At 39.8% G+C, this 14,324-nt stretch overlaps 1 protein-coding gene across 1 annotated transcript in view; it reads right to left on the bottom strand.

Annotated features, from left to right (window-relative positions):
- The window catches only part of GTF2A1L (general transcription factor IIA subunit 1 like), a 50,457-nt gene that overhangs the window by 1,219 nt on the left and 34,914 nt on the right, over positions 1–14,324 (bottom strand). Inside the window, exons 8-9 of the mRNA XM_018557201.1 lie at positions 7,081–7,317; positions 2,641–2,730 (exon numbers count right to left, since the gene is read on the bottom strand). Of these exons, the coding sequence (XP_018412703.1) occupies positions 2,641–2,730; positions 7,081–7,317 (327 nt within the window). The remainder of the gene's footprint in view (positions 1–2,640; positions 2,731–7,080; positions 7,318–14,324) is intronic.

Genomic DNA, 14,324 nt, shown 5'->3' with positions numbered 1-14,324 from the left:
AGTCTTGCACCTGACCTGCGGTCAGGTGCAAGACTGTAGCCAATTAACGTTTCGGACGGCGCAGTGCATTGTGGGATCCCGTAATGTTCGGCGTTCAGCGAACGCTAGAACAGGCTATGTTCGAGTCGAACCTATGTTCGACTCGAACATGCAGCCCATCCCTACTGGCAACCAGTGACGTTAGTGTGCTGGGCAGGTTGCTGGCGGGATGCCAGCCAGAGTATCACTGGTTGCTAAGAAAGCGGGTGGCATGGTAGGGAGGCAGCAGGCAAACCTGCAGTCCCCCCCCACATGACCATTATAGGGATGAGCCTGCTGGCAGAACCATTCTAAGTCATAGAGCACTGACTGGCTTAGGTCATGATGTCTCCATCTCGGTCTAAGTGCTGCTTTGAAAGGGAGGTTAAGAAGAAAGTTTTAGATATGTACGATAGTTCGTAAAATTCTTATCTCATGCTCATCTCATCTGGAGACAAGTGAGATCACAGGAATGCAGAGGGAGGGGGCTTGCTCTCACAGGAATCAGCACAGGCTCTAGAACTGGAAGGGGAGTCTTTTTTATGTTGGGAACGTGCAGGGACAATGAGATAAGACCTGTTAATCAAGAGTCAGCGTGTTTAGGAATGAAGAGTAGTGCATTATAAAAGACTATCTGCTGCACACAGAAGCATAGAATAAAAAACAACAAACTGTGGGAGTTAGGTGATTGAGCTGTGAAAATAATACAAGGTGAGACTTCTTCCTTAATATGACCTTTTGCAGTCCTTGTACCACAGAGCTCAAACGGAGCTCACAAAGCCATTCTGCTAATCTGGGATATGCTGTTAGAGAGATGAGTACATAGGTCTGCTGCTTGTCATTTCACTGTCCAGTCACAGGCAGATAGAGGGACAAGACCTGTAAGTGTTATTGAATTAAAGATCGAGAAAAATCAGGTCTCCTGGCCTGCCAGACAGGACTGTGCTGTGCGGCAGAGCTGTGTAAATCTCAGGACTAGATTAACAGAAAATCAAATCCTTTGGCAGGTAAAACGGCTTCCATATATGTATTTTATTTGTTTTTCTCATTTGTCTATTTCTCAATTAAAGCCCCAGAAACCAACATCTAGGTAGAATGTTGTATTCAAAACTGAAAACCTACCCTAACAATATGTCATCCATTTTTTTGTAATTATTGTTAGTGTATGCAGCAACAGCTATGCTGGAGATAAGATCAGTGAAACTACTTGAAAATGTGTCATGCAGGAATTCTCAGATGGTGGTTTGTGCACCCTAGAGATACTTCTAGTAGCTGAAGCTGTAATGTTAAAATAAATCAGTAGAGCTGTTTTACATTTTAATAAATAATACATCATGTGTGGAACTAATCTGAGTGCATATTGTTTGTTATTCAGAAACAAAGTCAGCCTCAAGTGATGCTAAAGTGGTAAAAATTCAGCTTCTGATACATAAGCAGGCCTCTCCTGGTTCCTGCATGTCAACTTGCTTAGCTGCGCAGTGTCCGGGTACACCAATCTACAGGGTGCTGAAAATAAAAGCATTCAAGTCGAACTAAACTGTCAAAAAGAATACTTTGAATAAAGTGCAATGAAAGTAAAGCAGGATTATTGTTTGTTAGAAAAATATACTTTTTTCCTAACTTTGTACATTTGCTGTACACATCCTGTTGACACTTTGTGTAAACATCCTGTGCACATGGGAACACTCCAGTGACAGTTAAACATCGGCTTTACAATGGTGCCAATAGCAGAATGTCCCAGTGCACTGAGCAATGTCATAGTTGCGTGTAGTCCTACTCAGGAGAGCACAGGAGCTCAGTAGGAAAGGTTTCCCTTTACTTTATGCTCAGAGATAACATTTTAGATTCCTTCATATGATATGCCTGATCAGCCCACGGGGGATCCTGTAAAGCACTTCAGTAGCTAGAACTACTACAGTGCTTTATAGCGATTTTCAGGGTACTGTATGGCACTTACCCTCTGCTCTGAAAACACAGGGGGTTGCTTGCTCAGTTCAGTGGTCATTTAGAGAATGCCTGGTATTTTTTATCAATAAACAAAAGGAAATCAAATCAAAATGAACAAAATCAGAGAACGCCTTGCTTTACATGAACCTTGTGGGTTGACCTGGTATATCATATGCATTCATACACTGGGTCAACCTGAATCAACACAAGTATGCTTAATACTTTTACCTGGCATTATAAGCAGCTTTAATAAATATAAGCAGCTATAATAGAGAAAGGGCACCCTTACACTGACTTTTCTGAAGAACGAGCACAGCAGAGGTGATCTCTTTCCAGGTTAGATCTCTGCCACTATAACCTCTATTAGAGACATTCGGAGAGAATGGGAGGGATGGGAAGGAATCACGTTTCTGATTTTGAACTTGCCTATATAAACTTAATTTTGAGTTATTGATCTCTTATTAATAAACAGGCTTTTTACAACAAAGTAGCAAATTAGATAGAACAAATAAGAAAAGGACAAAAAAACTTTACCATCTGGCAGAACATGAAGGCACATGTATTAATAGTTACTATTTCATATTTACCTGTACATAAATACCAGGGGTACTTGGTTGTTACACTTGTGCATAGATTTATGAAATGCAACAGTTAAAGTAAGTATATGTTGAATACCTTGTCATACTGACACACTATTACATTGTCTGTGTCAAACAAGTCTGGGACTTCTTGCTCGCTCACATCATCTCCAGAGTTTAATGGGTCCTGATTAAAAAAGAAAGAGGATGTATTTACTAAAAATGGAATGGAACTGTATCTAAAGCCGGTTATTTTTTTCATTTTGGATAAAGTGGGAAAGGGTTTTGGTGTTTTTTTGTTGTTGTTTTTTTTTGCTTTGCATTCTGTGTTCCGCTGGGGAGCTTTAAGCTTTACGCTCTGTAGGTTTGTCCTGTTTACCATTGTCACAGGGACCAGAAGTGTGCGGGGGGAAAAAAAAATCAAACATTTTGTATGGTCTCTGGGTCAGGAAAAGAGAAGAAATATTCCAATGACAACTGTCTAAGAAGATTTTCCATACTTTGAAGAGATTTCCTCTAACTTCCTGGTGTGTCCTAAGACAGGAAGTGAAGGAAGACCACCCCTCTAACAGGAGACAGACAGGGAAAAAATACTTGTCAGAGTTTTTTTACCCTTCCTTACTCCATACAAAAAGGTTTGTCTTTATATTTACTTAAAATAATACAGGTGATCAAAAATAAGAATTAATATGTCATGCCTTATTCCTGGCTGATTCTCAGCAGATTACTGTCCTAAAGCAGTTTTTTCTATAGTCCATCCTTAGAAGTGGCAAAGGACAGAAGCTGTACAATTGATCAGAAGGAAATCCTAACAGGAAGAAAGGTAGACTTTCTATTCTATAAGTGAGGAAAAGGAACCCCCATCAACCCTTTGGGTATGCTTTCTCACTGCTTAATCCTGCTAGAGACTGGGAGCATTTACATCTGTAGAATATTTAGATGTTTAATACCCACAAATCACAGAAGCAGGGGGTTGTCTTAAACAGTAATTTGTTTCCTAAAATATGCCAAACCTTTTGTGTATAACTGCTGCCTCTAGCAATTGTATGTAAATACAGTTGCATTGGTATTATTGTGTATTAGTATAGTTAATTTTTGGTATGCTGCCGCCTAGTGGTCATTAGATTACACCCTGTTTTTTCTGTGTTTCCTCCCCTTTTATAATGAAACACCTCCTTCTTCCAGTGTCCTGGATACAGCCATTTTCTGCCCACATGTGCACATGAGGAGAGGAAGGCATTACATTTCTAACCTTCAAATACTAACATTTCAACCACCTGCTACATCCTATTGTCTGGCAGTAACCTGCTGCATTCAATAAAGATCTTCATGGATGAAACATATTTTGGCAAGTTCAGCTATCTGGTAAAGATTGGCTGTGTTGATTGTATCTGCTATTTACAGGCCAGGCATGGAGGTCTCAGGAAGGGATAAATCACATTCAACAATTGGAGTCAGAATAATAACTATAAACTAAAAAACAGACGCAGGTTAACATTTTGGTTTCTTTTAAATTTAAGAAAAGGAAGCCTCAGAAACCAACCTTTAGGTATAGTCAGGTAAATGATGACATCCTCAGAAACTCTATTTTTAGTCTGCATTCACATAAGGATTTTATCTGCGTTTGGAGATTCCTGTGGCAAAACCTATGGATTCTTGCTGCAGGAATCCTAGGTGTGCTTTGTGTGGCTGTCACCATGTCATTAACATAAATGGGCACAGAGTCTGTAGGTTCTTGCTGCAGGAATCCCTGAATGCAGATAAAGTCACAGTGTGAATGCAGCCTAAGTGCTTGCTCAATGCTCAACCCTGCATGAGAGAATTAATTTCTAGAGGAATGCTTGGAATGGTATCAAACCATGAAAGTTTATTACCCAAAACCCACAGAAGAATAAATGTCGGAAACCGGATTTATTTCCAACTATAGACCCAAAACTTTATGACGTGTTAAACTTAAATTAGACACAGATTAACATCTGTTCATTTGTTGTCCCTTTGGGGCAGAGACTGCCATAAATGGTACGGTGAACTTTGTACAGTAGTTATTTAAAAAAAAAAACAAGGTCATCTTACTGTTCAATTTTATATTTACAGATGAGTACTAATGCTATATACCTAGTAACTAAATAATTATAACAGACTCCTAAAACCACCACAAAGAAGTCTAGAACATTATTATGTGTAATAGACTACAAAGGTCAATTGTTTGCTCCATCAATTTACTGAGGTTTTCTGGAAACCAATCACGTCTGTACAATGAATTCATTAATTTTGCTAAAGGAAACAAGTAATTTAAGTTATGTGACAGCGTAACGCTGAAACGTAGATTTAGATACCTTGAAGAGACACACTAAACACATTTGAAGCTGCCTGATACAATTGTGTCCAATATTACCCTGATTTATCTAGCACAATTAAAATCAGTAACATTAATTGATTCCTCAAGATGTGTCAGCATGATGGGAAAAAAGAATCAATGGGAAGAAAAATCACCAAGGTAAGCCTTCGATTTGACAGCTTTGTAATAAAAATGTATCATATACCTAATTCATAGCCCTAAGGCTTATAGAGCTGGGTTGAAATTAAGAGAGATAGTCAGACAGACATAATTACACAAGGTTCATCCCATATTAAAATGCAAAATGTTTCATTCAGCTTTACTTAATTTCACTCATTCCTACACGGCTTCTAAACACATTAGACATTGTGCCTTTATTGTACAGTTTTTAGGCTGCTTACCTATACTGTACATACTAATGAATGGAAGTGAATGTAAATGCCTACAAAAATCCATCCTTGACCAACAGCTAATCAGGTTTTCCAATACTGTCTGGGCACAGGGTAGAACATAGGCAGTCAAAGATTGAATTTCATACTGCTCAACTGCAATAATTGCCACCACAGTGTCTCAAATCAGTCCTTTTTTGTGTCAGAACCAGGAGGTCCAACTACAAATCACGGGGCCCTATAGCAAAACTTTAGGGCCTCCCCTGGCTAACTTTCTCTGTAGCAACAGGCAATGTCAACTGTGTCAATTCTACACAGCTAAGATAGATAAGCAAATGCTTCCTGCTGCCCATAGGGGAACCTGTAACTAGACAATTATGAGGTCTGACTTCAGCCCTTCTATCATGGAAACCTCAAAGTTTAATTTTCCTAATCAGCCCCCAATGTGGCCCACTTCTACCCTAGGTCTCATAACAGTGGCATGCTAGGACTATTGTTACATCACTGGTCAGAACGGGACAACCATTAAAAGGAAAATTCCAAATTATATCAAAAGTGATGTGAATTTTGGGATCTCTCTCCTGACTCATCATTAGAATCTGCTACTGCTAGTTGCCTCTGCTTATAAATCTGTTTTGGTTTATGCTGTCTGCCTCCTGCCTGTCCTGATCCTGTATTTTTTCCTTGACAGAGTTGACCTGAAGTCTGAATTGACCTTGTTCTGGTCCATTAACTGCTGCTGCTCTAAGCAATTCCAAGGATCACAGCCTAGTATCGTTTTGCAGCACAGCATATATATGGTTTAGGTAACTTCCTCATAGTGACTATTTAAGCGCTCTTACCTTTTGACAACAGATGGTCCAGTTTCTAATCATACAGTATTATTGTTATATTTTAGCTTCTCTTCTATTTTTTTCACCATCTTTGCATCTTTTGATCTTTTGATCTTAAAAGTGTGGTTGCAAATGCTTCTAGATATATTGGCTCTTTGTTTCCTGGAATTTGGTATGTAATTTAGAGCTGAGAAGTGTAGCGGCAAATGTTTCTAGATATATTGGCTCTTTGGTTCCTGAGATTTCAGTATGTAATTTTTTTATTATGATGAAAAATAAGTTCAAAACAACCTGTCCAATTTCATATTTTACCATTCCCCCATGCTCACTTTTGATATGTAATGCTTTTACTGTATGCTATAGTGATGAGTGAAACGGTTTGCAAACTCAGATACATTTTTGTATTTGCTTTGATATATGCATATTGATTCTGAATGAATCGCTATTGCCCATATTCCCAAACTACGTGATCATGATCCCATCATATGTATTATCCTTCTTTGCCCCAAGTTAATGGAACGCTTTGCATGGCATTTCCAGTAAACTTGTGTCTAGTGCTTGATTGGAATGATTTTGTGAAATACATTACTATTAAAAGTTTGTGAACTGCACAATGAACACATATATAATGTACCAGCGAGTATTCCTAATTTATTTTTTACTCATCCCCAACTAGTGATATACTGCTCATTGGTAGATCTCCCGCTATGCTGTGCTCCCTTCTGTGTTGGCTTAGTTTATCTACTGAATTTGCAAAGGGTATATAAAATGTAATAGAAGAGATGCCAAACTTTGTATTGTGGAATAGTATGAGGTAAGGTTCTAGGTTCACCTCATTTCATCAGCTGTATTTCCAGAGAGGAAAAAAAAAAGCATTCAAGTCAAAGACTGTGGAACTGAACTCTTGAATATTATTCACCATTATCAATGATCTACATTGTCTTATTGCTGGAAAAACAGAGACAAAGGGAATCTACCTCTTCAATTATGTCAATCTCAGAAACCTCATCATCACTGCTACTGCTAGTTGAGTCATGTGAGCCAGAATCTTCTTCCAGAGCTTTTAGGTCTTCCGTGTCAATTATGCCAAGAAACTCATTTTCATCTACATCCCTGACTGTTCCAAGCTCTTCATCAGAGGAAGTGTCCCCTGTCCCATCAAGCTGAATTATGTCAACATCTCCGGGAGATAGTAGGTCCTCCAAAGGAGATGCCTATTAGGAGAAAACAGCAACATGCTTATGCCTTGAAATCTGTAGTTACATAGCCTGGTTGAGAAAAAAAAAAAAAAAAACAGGTCCATGCAATTCAACTGAAAAGGAAAAAATAAAAATTGAAAACTTTGCATCATAAAAACTCTAAAGCCACAGTTGATCCAGAGTAAGGTAAAATCCTTTATTAAGCAATATATAATTTGCTCTAACCAGAAAAACAAATACTTCCCGATTCCCAATAGCTGGATCAACAATCTACAGTGTTAATGTCTATAAATATTAATATCCAGGTATATTGTGTACATTTGGAAACATGTCATTTCCTGAGTTGGCCAAAGATAGGTCCTGTGGAACACTATTCCACATGTTTACACCTTTAACTGCAAAGAACCATTTCTGTATACTTACAGGTTACTTTCTCCATACACAGACTGTCCACTTGTATTTTGCTAGAAGATCACTTTGATGACACTAGAGCCACATGTTTAGATGTTTTTAATTTTATGTGTGTAGCACTCACCTCCCCAAAGGAGCCAATGCATAGATCGGTCCCTACTAGCCTGTCTAGGGTTTACAGTCCCATTGCTGCCCCAAAAGCACTTACCGACCCTCCAGTGGCGACCGATAAGGCTAATTTCCAAACAGGTGTTATGATGCTGATGAATGTTTATTTGACAACCTTTGGAGAGAGAGCTTTAGGGACTGCTGTAGACTCCAAAATTCAGGGACAGAGAATTCACAGCCTTTACAGATAGAGAGGCTTTAAGCCAATCTGGCAATCTGTGTCTTTAGCGCCTTGTTGTAAATTACGTGTTGAAAAAGCTACCAAATTCAGAAAGAATTCTCAATGCCTTAGTAGAGGAACAACTTCCCTGGCTCATCATACACACAGAAGCTACTCCATGCCATCTCTATTATCAAGTCTCACTTACTAGGCCCCAGTGCCAGGCCTCAGTCTGAGCACATGGCCCCCTCCCTAGGCATCTGGCCTTGGAGGATCAGACAATCTAACATAGCCCTCTCTCAGGCCATAGCCCAGGGGAGACCCATTCTGACCTCCCAAGATCACTTCTTGAATATTTATAGCCTTTCCCAGCATGCACCACTAGTAACAAATCTCCTTGTGGTTGGCCAGGGAGGTACAAACATTCTCACCCTTATTAGTGTAGCCTCTCACACTATTACCAGTTACACTAGCCAGCAGCAGGTAAGGGTAAACACCCACCGGAGTTCAGGAGAAACATCAGAAAGCTGAATTATCAACCCAGAATCAGACTGACTACAGTCTAACAGCTTCTAAATTTAAATAGTCACTCCTGTTTAAGGCAGGGTGGCTAAATGTGGATATCATCAGCATGTAACTCTTTGATTTGGGCCCCTAAGTATTACAGCTGTGCTAGTCGAGACACATTTACAAGTGACGCTACACTCAGGACTTAAATCTTAAAATGCATTTAAGTACCTTAACTATTTAAAAAAAATGTATCTTATTTCTGTATCACTCAGCAGTAGATCCTGAGATCATCTCTGAATTTGTGTTGACACTGTCCTTACTTCTGGAGGGTGGCTATTTTTGTTCCCCATGGTCCCTGTATGTGTTGTAAAGTAGCCACTGCTCCAAGCTCGCTCCTGTGATAGACTATAATCTCAATAGGTCATAGAGTTACCCGGACAGGAGCGCCGTCGCCGCGGGCCGGCGTCTCGGCCGTGACGTCACGGCCGGCTCCTCCCCCTGGGGCGCGGCGCCTCCTCTTAAATCACAGCTGAGTCAGTCACTCGGCGTTCTATCGTCGAGCGACTGACTCTGTGGTAAACAGAGCCACAGACCATCCGTAGCCTTAGAGAAGGGGTTCAGCCTGCATACCGGGACTCAGCTACTGCCCATCTGCTACAGCTCACCCTGCTATACAGGAAGACCTCCTGTTCCTCCTGAACTTACTCCACACCAGAACCACAAGTACTAGGAGATCTTCCACCACCTGTTGGTAGTCACTTCCAACCATATAATGCTTATATACTAGCGATGAACCATGTGCATTGGTACAGATTGAACATACCATATAATTGATTGTTACAGATTACATAACTTATGCCGCTTGGTATATCCCTTCCATAGTTACCACACTGCAAACCTCCCACAGTGAATTAGTGAACGCCACTGAATAAGTCTACACAATTGTGGAGTGGATAGGGTTGATAGAAAACGCTTTCCTATTACTCCTTCGGTGAAAACTACAACTCACCACACTCCTCCACTTCAGTTGATAGTTATATTCAAGATACTTTAACTGAATACCTTTGACCCTCATTGGTCATATCCAGATAACACTTCTAGGACGGGTACATGATGTGGAACGGCCCCCCATCGCACTGAGTGTATTGGGATTCCGCAAGACTGACCAAACCCTTACTCCTAGAGTGTTAGTTCCGCAGCTGAGATCCAAGAGAGTACTGCCCTGCTGGATTGTAACACAATATCAATTAGTAAAACAAATGTGAAATTTAGAGGGGGACCAAGGTGTCTTGATAGGATGAGAGCCAGCTGTTTTTTGACCGAAGTAGCCAGGTCAGGGCAGGACAGGGTTGAGATTTTGTCATAGAGGTAGTCAGTAGCAGAGAAGAAAATGGGTTGAAGTGGTAAAAGTTTTTCCGGGTAACAATGTGCTGATTAGGGGGATTCAGGCTTGGGGACAGGATGATTGGGAAACAAACAAGGTTGTGGTCAGAGAGGAAAAGGGGATTGGTAGAGGTTGCAAGGAGTGCACAGGTGAGAAAACACAAGATCTAGTATGTTGCCATCGAGGCGAGTAGGAGTGTGTCCATTGTGTTAGGTCAAAAGAAGAGGTTAGGTTGAGATGTCGAGTGGTAGCCCTGGTGTTAATGTTAGTAGCAAATGTTAAAGTCACCCAGAATGATAGTGGGTATTTTAGAGGAGAAAAAGTTAACCCTAATCAGAAAGTAAACCCTAATTAACTCCTTCTTCCCTTTCCTGACTTATGTATTATATTTCTGCTGCTCTAATTTACTTTAATAACTTGATCTTTTTTCTTTTTCTTTTTTTTGTTCATTACATTTAGTGTAACAATAAAATATATAAAAAAAGAAAATTCAATATTTGTAAATAATTCTGCAATATTTTGTACTAGACTTGTAATTCTAATGTCATTATACACAGGACAAATTATAGAATAAAATGCAGAATACAATGCGTACTTTATCTAGGAACACTATGGGGGTGATTTACTAACCTAAACACACGCACGCACCAGGTGCGTGTGATTTTCACACAGCAAAACGTATTTATCAACCAAAAAGTCTCTAAAAGCATATTTCCGCTAATGCTATATATGGAAAAATCATGCACATGATGCATATATAATGCTGCTTCACAGTTTAGACAAAAATGGTTAGCTCATGCATTTACATTCCTGCATTCAACGCAAGCAACACAACATAGAGTTAATTTACACAACATCACCTTGCAATTCATGCAAGGTTTTGCACAACACACCTGCTGGGTGTGTACACACTACAAAAGGTGTTTAGATTCCACCCATAGATCATGCTGGGAGGGAACACACTACAGGAGGTGTATACATGTTCGTGGTGTGCATAATAAAAATGCACAATATTTAGTTTTGTTGTTTTTTTTAAATATATAGATTGCACAGAATTTTTTTTTTAAATGCAAGACAATATAACCAAACAATATATATGTATAATTTAATTATCTTAAGTAATGACAGCAGTACAGCATCTTAGCAAGATGTTCTTGTAAGGAAGCCAAGTATCTGTAGAATCCAAAAGATTATATGAACACAGATCAGAGATACGTTTGATTATATTTTACTATTATAAAATAATTGCTCAGTCTTTCCTGGCATCATCGTCAAAGTATCTTAAAAACCACAAAAAAATTCCATCGGTCACTAACAGCGGGGCCACTATTAAAGCAGACCTTTCACTAAATAGATGTTCATTTAAGAATTACCTACATATTTTAAGCTACACAAAACACACAGAAAATGTAGGCCAATTTAAAGATTAAAATAATGTGTTGTACAGCCATATTACTGCCCATCATTAAAAATCTCTTGTAATGAGCAGGATAACAGATATATATCATCAAGAAAAAAGTACTGTTTTGGAAGAAAAAGAACTTGGATGGCTTACAAGAAGTGGGCTTCATCAACCAGAGGCATATTTCCCATCATATACAAAACAACACTTCATCAGTGTACAATGTTACTTGCCTCAGCTGGTGGTTGGGTCCTTCAAAGCAGCTATGGAATGTAAAGCTAAACAGAGAGGCAGACTTAGGTTTACACCACAGAGAGAAAAACTGCAGCTGTAAACAAACACTTTGCAATGACATTGCTTGATGTCCTGCCGCGCGGGGAGCTAGGGGTGCACGTGATGCACTTTCCGGGGAAGGGAGGCTGGTTGGGATGGCTAGCTGCCCTTGGTGCACGTTCCAGGGGAAAGGCAGTGGAAGCTTCTTCCTTGAAGGGCGGGGGTCGGCTTGTGGTGCACAGTGACCCACCCAGCTTGCCGACATCACTCGTTGCCAGGAGATGGGCAGGATGCCAGCCAGAGCATCCAGCTCAGCTCTTGGCAACCAGTGACATCAGTGAGCTGCACGAGATGCTTGCCAGAGTATCAACAAGTTACTAAGAGCTTTAAGGAACCTGAGACACTCTGGCCAGAAAGGGGGTAGGAGACACAACTGCCACCCCTCCCCCACGTAACCCAAAGAGATGCCGCTTAAGGCAACCTGCCTCATTAGGGAGATAACTCTACCACTGTGCACTAAATATTGGATGTGGCTTAAATTGGCATTGTTGGATAAAGCCTGGGCATATTTCCAATATATACTGCACACATGTGCCACAGTCCTTGTCTTTTTAAATACTCCTCAATTACTGCGCCACAAAAGAGAGTCAAGAAACTCAGGACATAGAATTGATTAAAAAAATTAAGCTCTCCCATTACCTATTATTTTCAGCATACAGAATATAGATATAGAGCTAACATTTTGTCTGAGCCTATGTTAAAAAAAAGAATGTTATTTAGTCAGAAGTATGCAAAGTTCAACACTGTTTAGAGAGTGCAGAAGTCAGGAAAATGTAACATACAACATAATGTTATAGAGTCTACGTGTCATGAGTATGTAATATATATAGTACAGCATACAGTCCTACTGGCCAAATTATGTCGGTGCTGGAACTATGCAAGAGGTCACCTTGCCCGACAGCTCCGGTATAGATCCTGTGCTGGAACACCCTACGATAAAGTCACTGGCAATTGCTGTCACTCTGCAGACTGTTCTGTATCCTGTGGGACAGCCCAGCAACGAGGGGAGGAGTTTCTCCATTCCACCAGTTTGGCAAAGGACCTTTGGAGACTCAGCAAGAGGTCCATCTGGGAATTGAGAAGCCTAAGAATCATAGATGTGCTCTATGTAGCAGAAGAAAGCTCCATCAACTGACATGCCCCTGTTTAATTAGAGTGTCCTTACTGACTTTTGAGGCAGTCTCACAAAATGAGAAATCTGAAAGGGGCAGAGAAGAGAAATGTATGGCCAATAAGTACCATGGCATGCACCATGTGGGGGTTGCTCTTGAGCAGGACTTTTTTTTAAGTTTAACATAGATCAAAGATTCACCATAAAACAAAATTACAATGAAGATTTGTGTTTGGCCTCTGAAGTACTTCCATATGGCATTATTTTAATGAAATATTACACTTAAGCTTAAGCCAAATCAAATAGTTTAATGCTAAACTAAAGTTGCAGTTTTGCTATCTGAAGCAGATTGTATTTCTCATTTGCACCGCAAGAACATGCGTTATAATGCCACTTGAGTTCTGTCTGCTCTGCCAAACTGTTAACCCTTTTTTTCTCTTTTAGCATGATTCCAGATTTAAGCTTGGTTTTAAATACCTACACTGTGCCTCTGGTCATTCTTGAGAAAATCTGGGCTGTCACCAGGATCATGTAGAAACTATACTCACACATTCACAAAACATTACCTATTGTAGTACACAGATAATTGTAATAATCAGCACATCTGAGGGAAGGTTACAATAAAATCAGCCATCTTTATAAAGCAACAAGAGTAAAACATGCCAGACAATGTACATTTATGGGATAAATACAGCACTTATCCTTTTTTAGCCGTTTCCTTCTCCCAACACAAATCATAATAATATGTTACACTTACCTTGTAATCCCATTTTCATCATGCAAACGGCCTGGCATTGGATCACCTATGCCTGAAATCTACAAAAACTTTCACAGCAAAAAACACAGGTATGTCAAGGGAAAAAAAAAAGCAAAGTCTGTGCAATGCCAGACATACGTTGTTGTGTGCTGCAGTACAAATGCACACATTTACCAACTAACTTACAAAAAAGAAATGAAATTGTCAAACTGCACTGCCACATCAAGGTTCCACTCTGTGTAGAGTGGAACCTACCTCCACACTACTAGAGGGGCCTTGACGAGGCAGTGTGGCTTCTACTTACACATAGCTTGCAAACGTAGTGCAACTTAAACCTCTGTTTTTAATGCAAATTGTTAGAGAGTGTCATTTTTTTAAGCCAAGATGGTAAGTGTGCAAGGAAAATGTTTGTACTGTAGAAAGCTCTTCCATGAGCACCTTACTTTAAAAGTTAGTTATCAATGGATTAATGTGGTTGCCATTTTTGTTGTGGTATGGTGTGGCTGCTACAGTAGCAGTGCATTGGGGTGTACCATGTGTTACATTAATGCTAAAAGTTCCAGAACTTATGTACCTTTGGTAAACATTGTTCTTCAAAATGATACTAAACCCAAAAGCAAAAACAATAATGTATTGCAGCAACCCATTCCATAGATGCTGGGTTGAAGTAACCTTAACGCCTAAAAGGTGCATTTTAACATGATCTGGCAATTAAAGAGTTAATTTATGCAGCCAGCCCCACTGATTGCAGCCTATGTAGTCAGATACTCTTCCTTGAATCAGCAA

This window comes from Nanorana parkeri, unplaced genomic scaffold, assembly GCF_000935625.1.
Source record: "Nanorana parkeri isolate BGI_ZX_2015 unplaced genomic scaffold, ASM93562v1 scaffold271, whole genome shotgun sequence".
Lineage (NCBI taxonomy): Eukaryota > Metazoa > Chordata > Amphibia > Anura > Dicroglossidae > Nanorana > Nanorana parkeri.
This window is presented reverse-complemented; position numbering and strand designations above follow the sequence as displayed.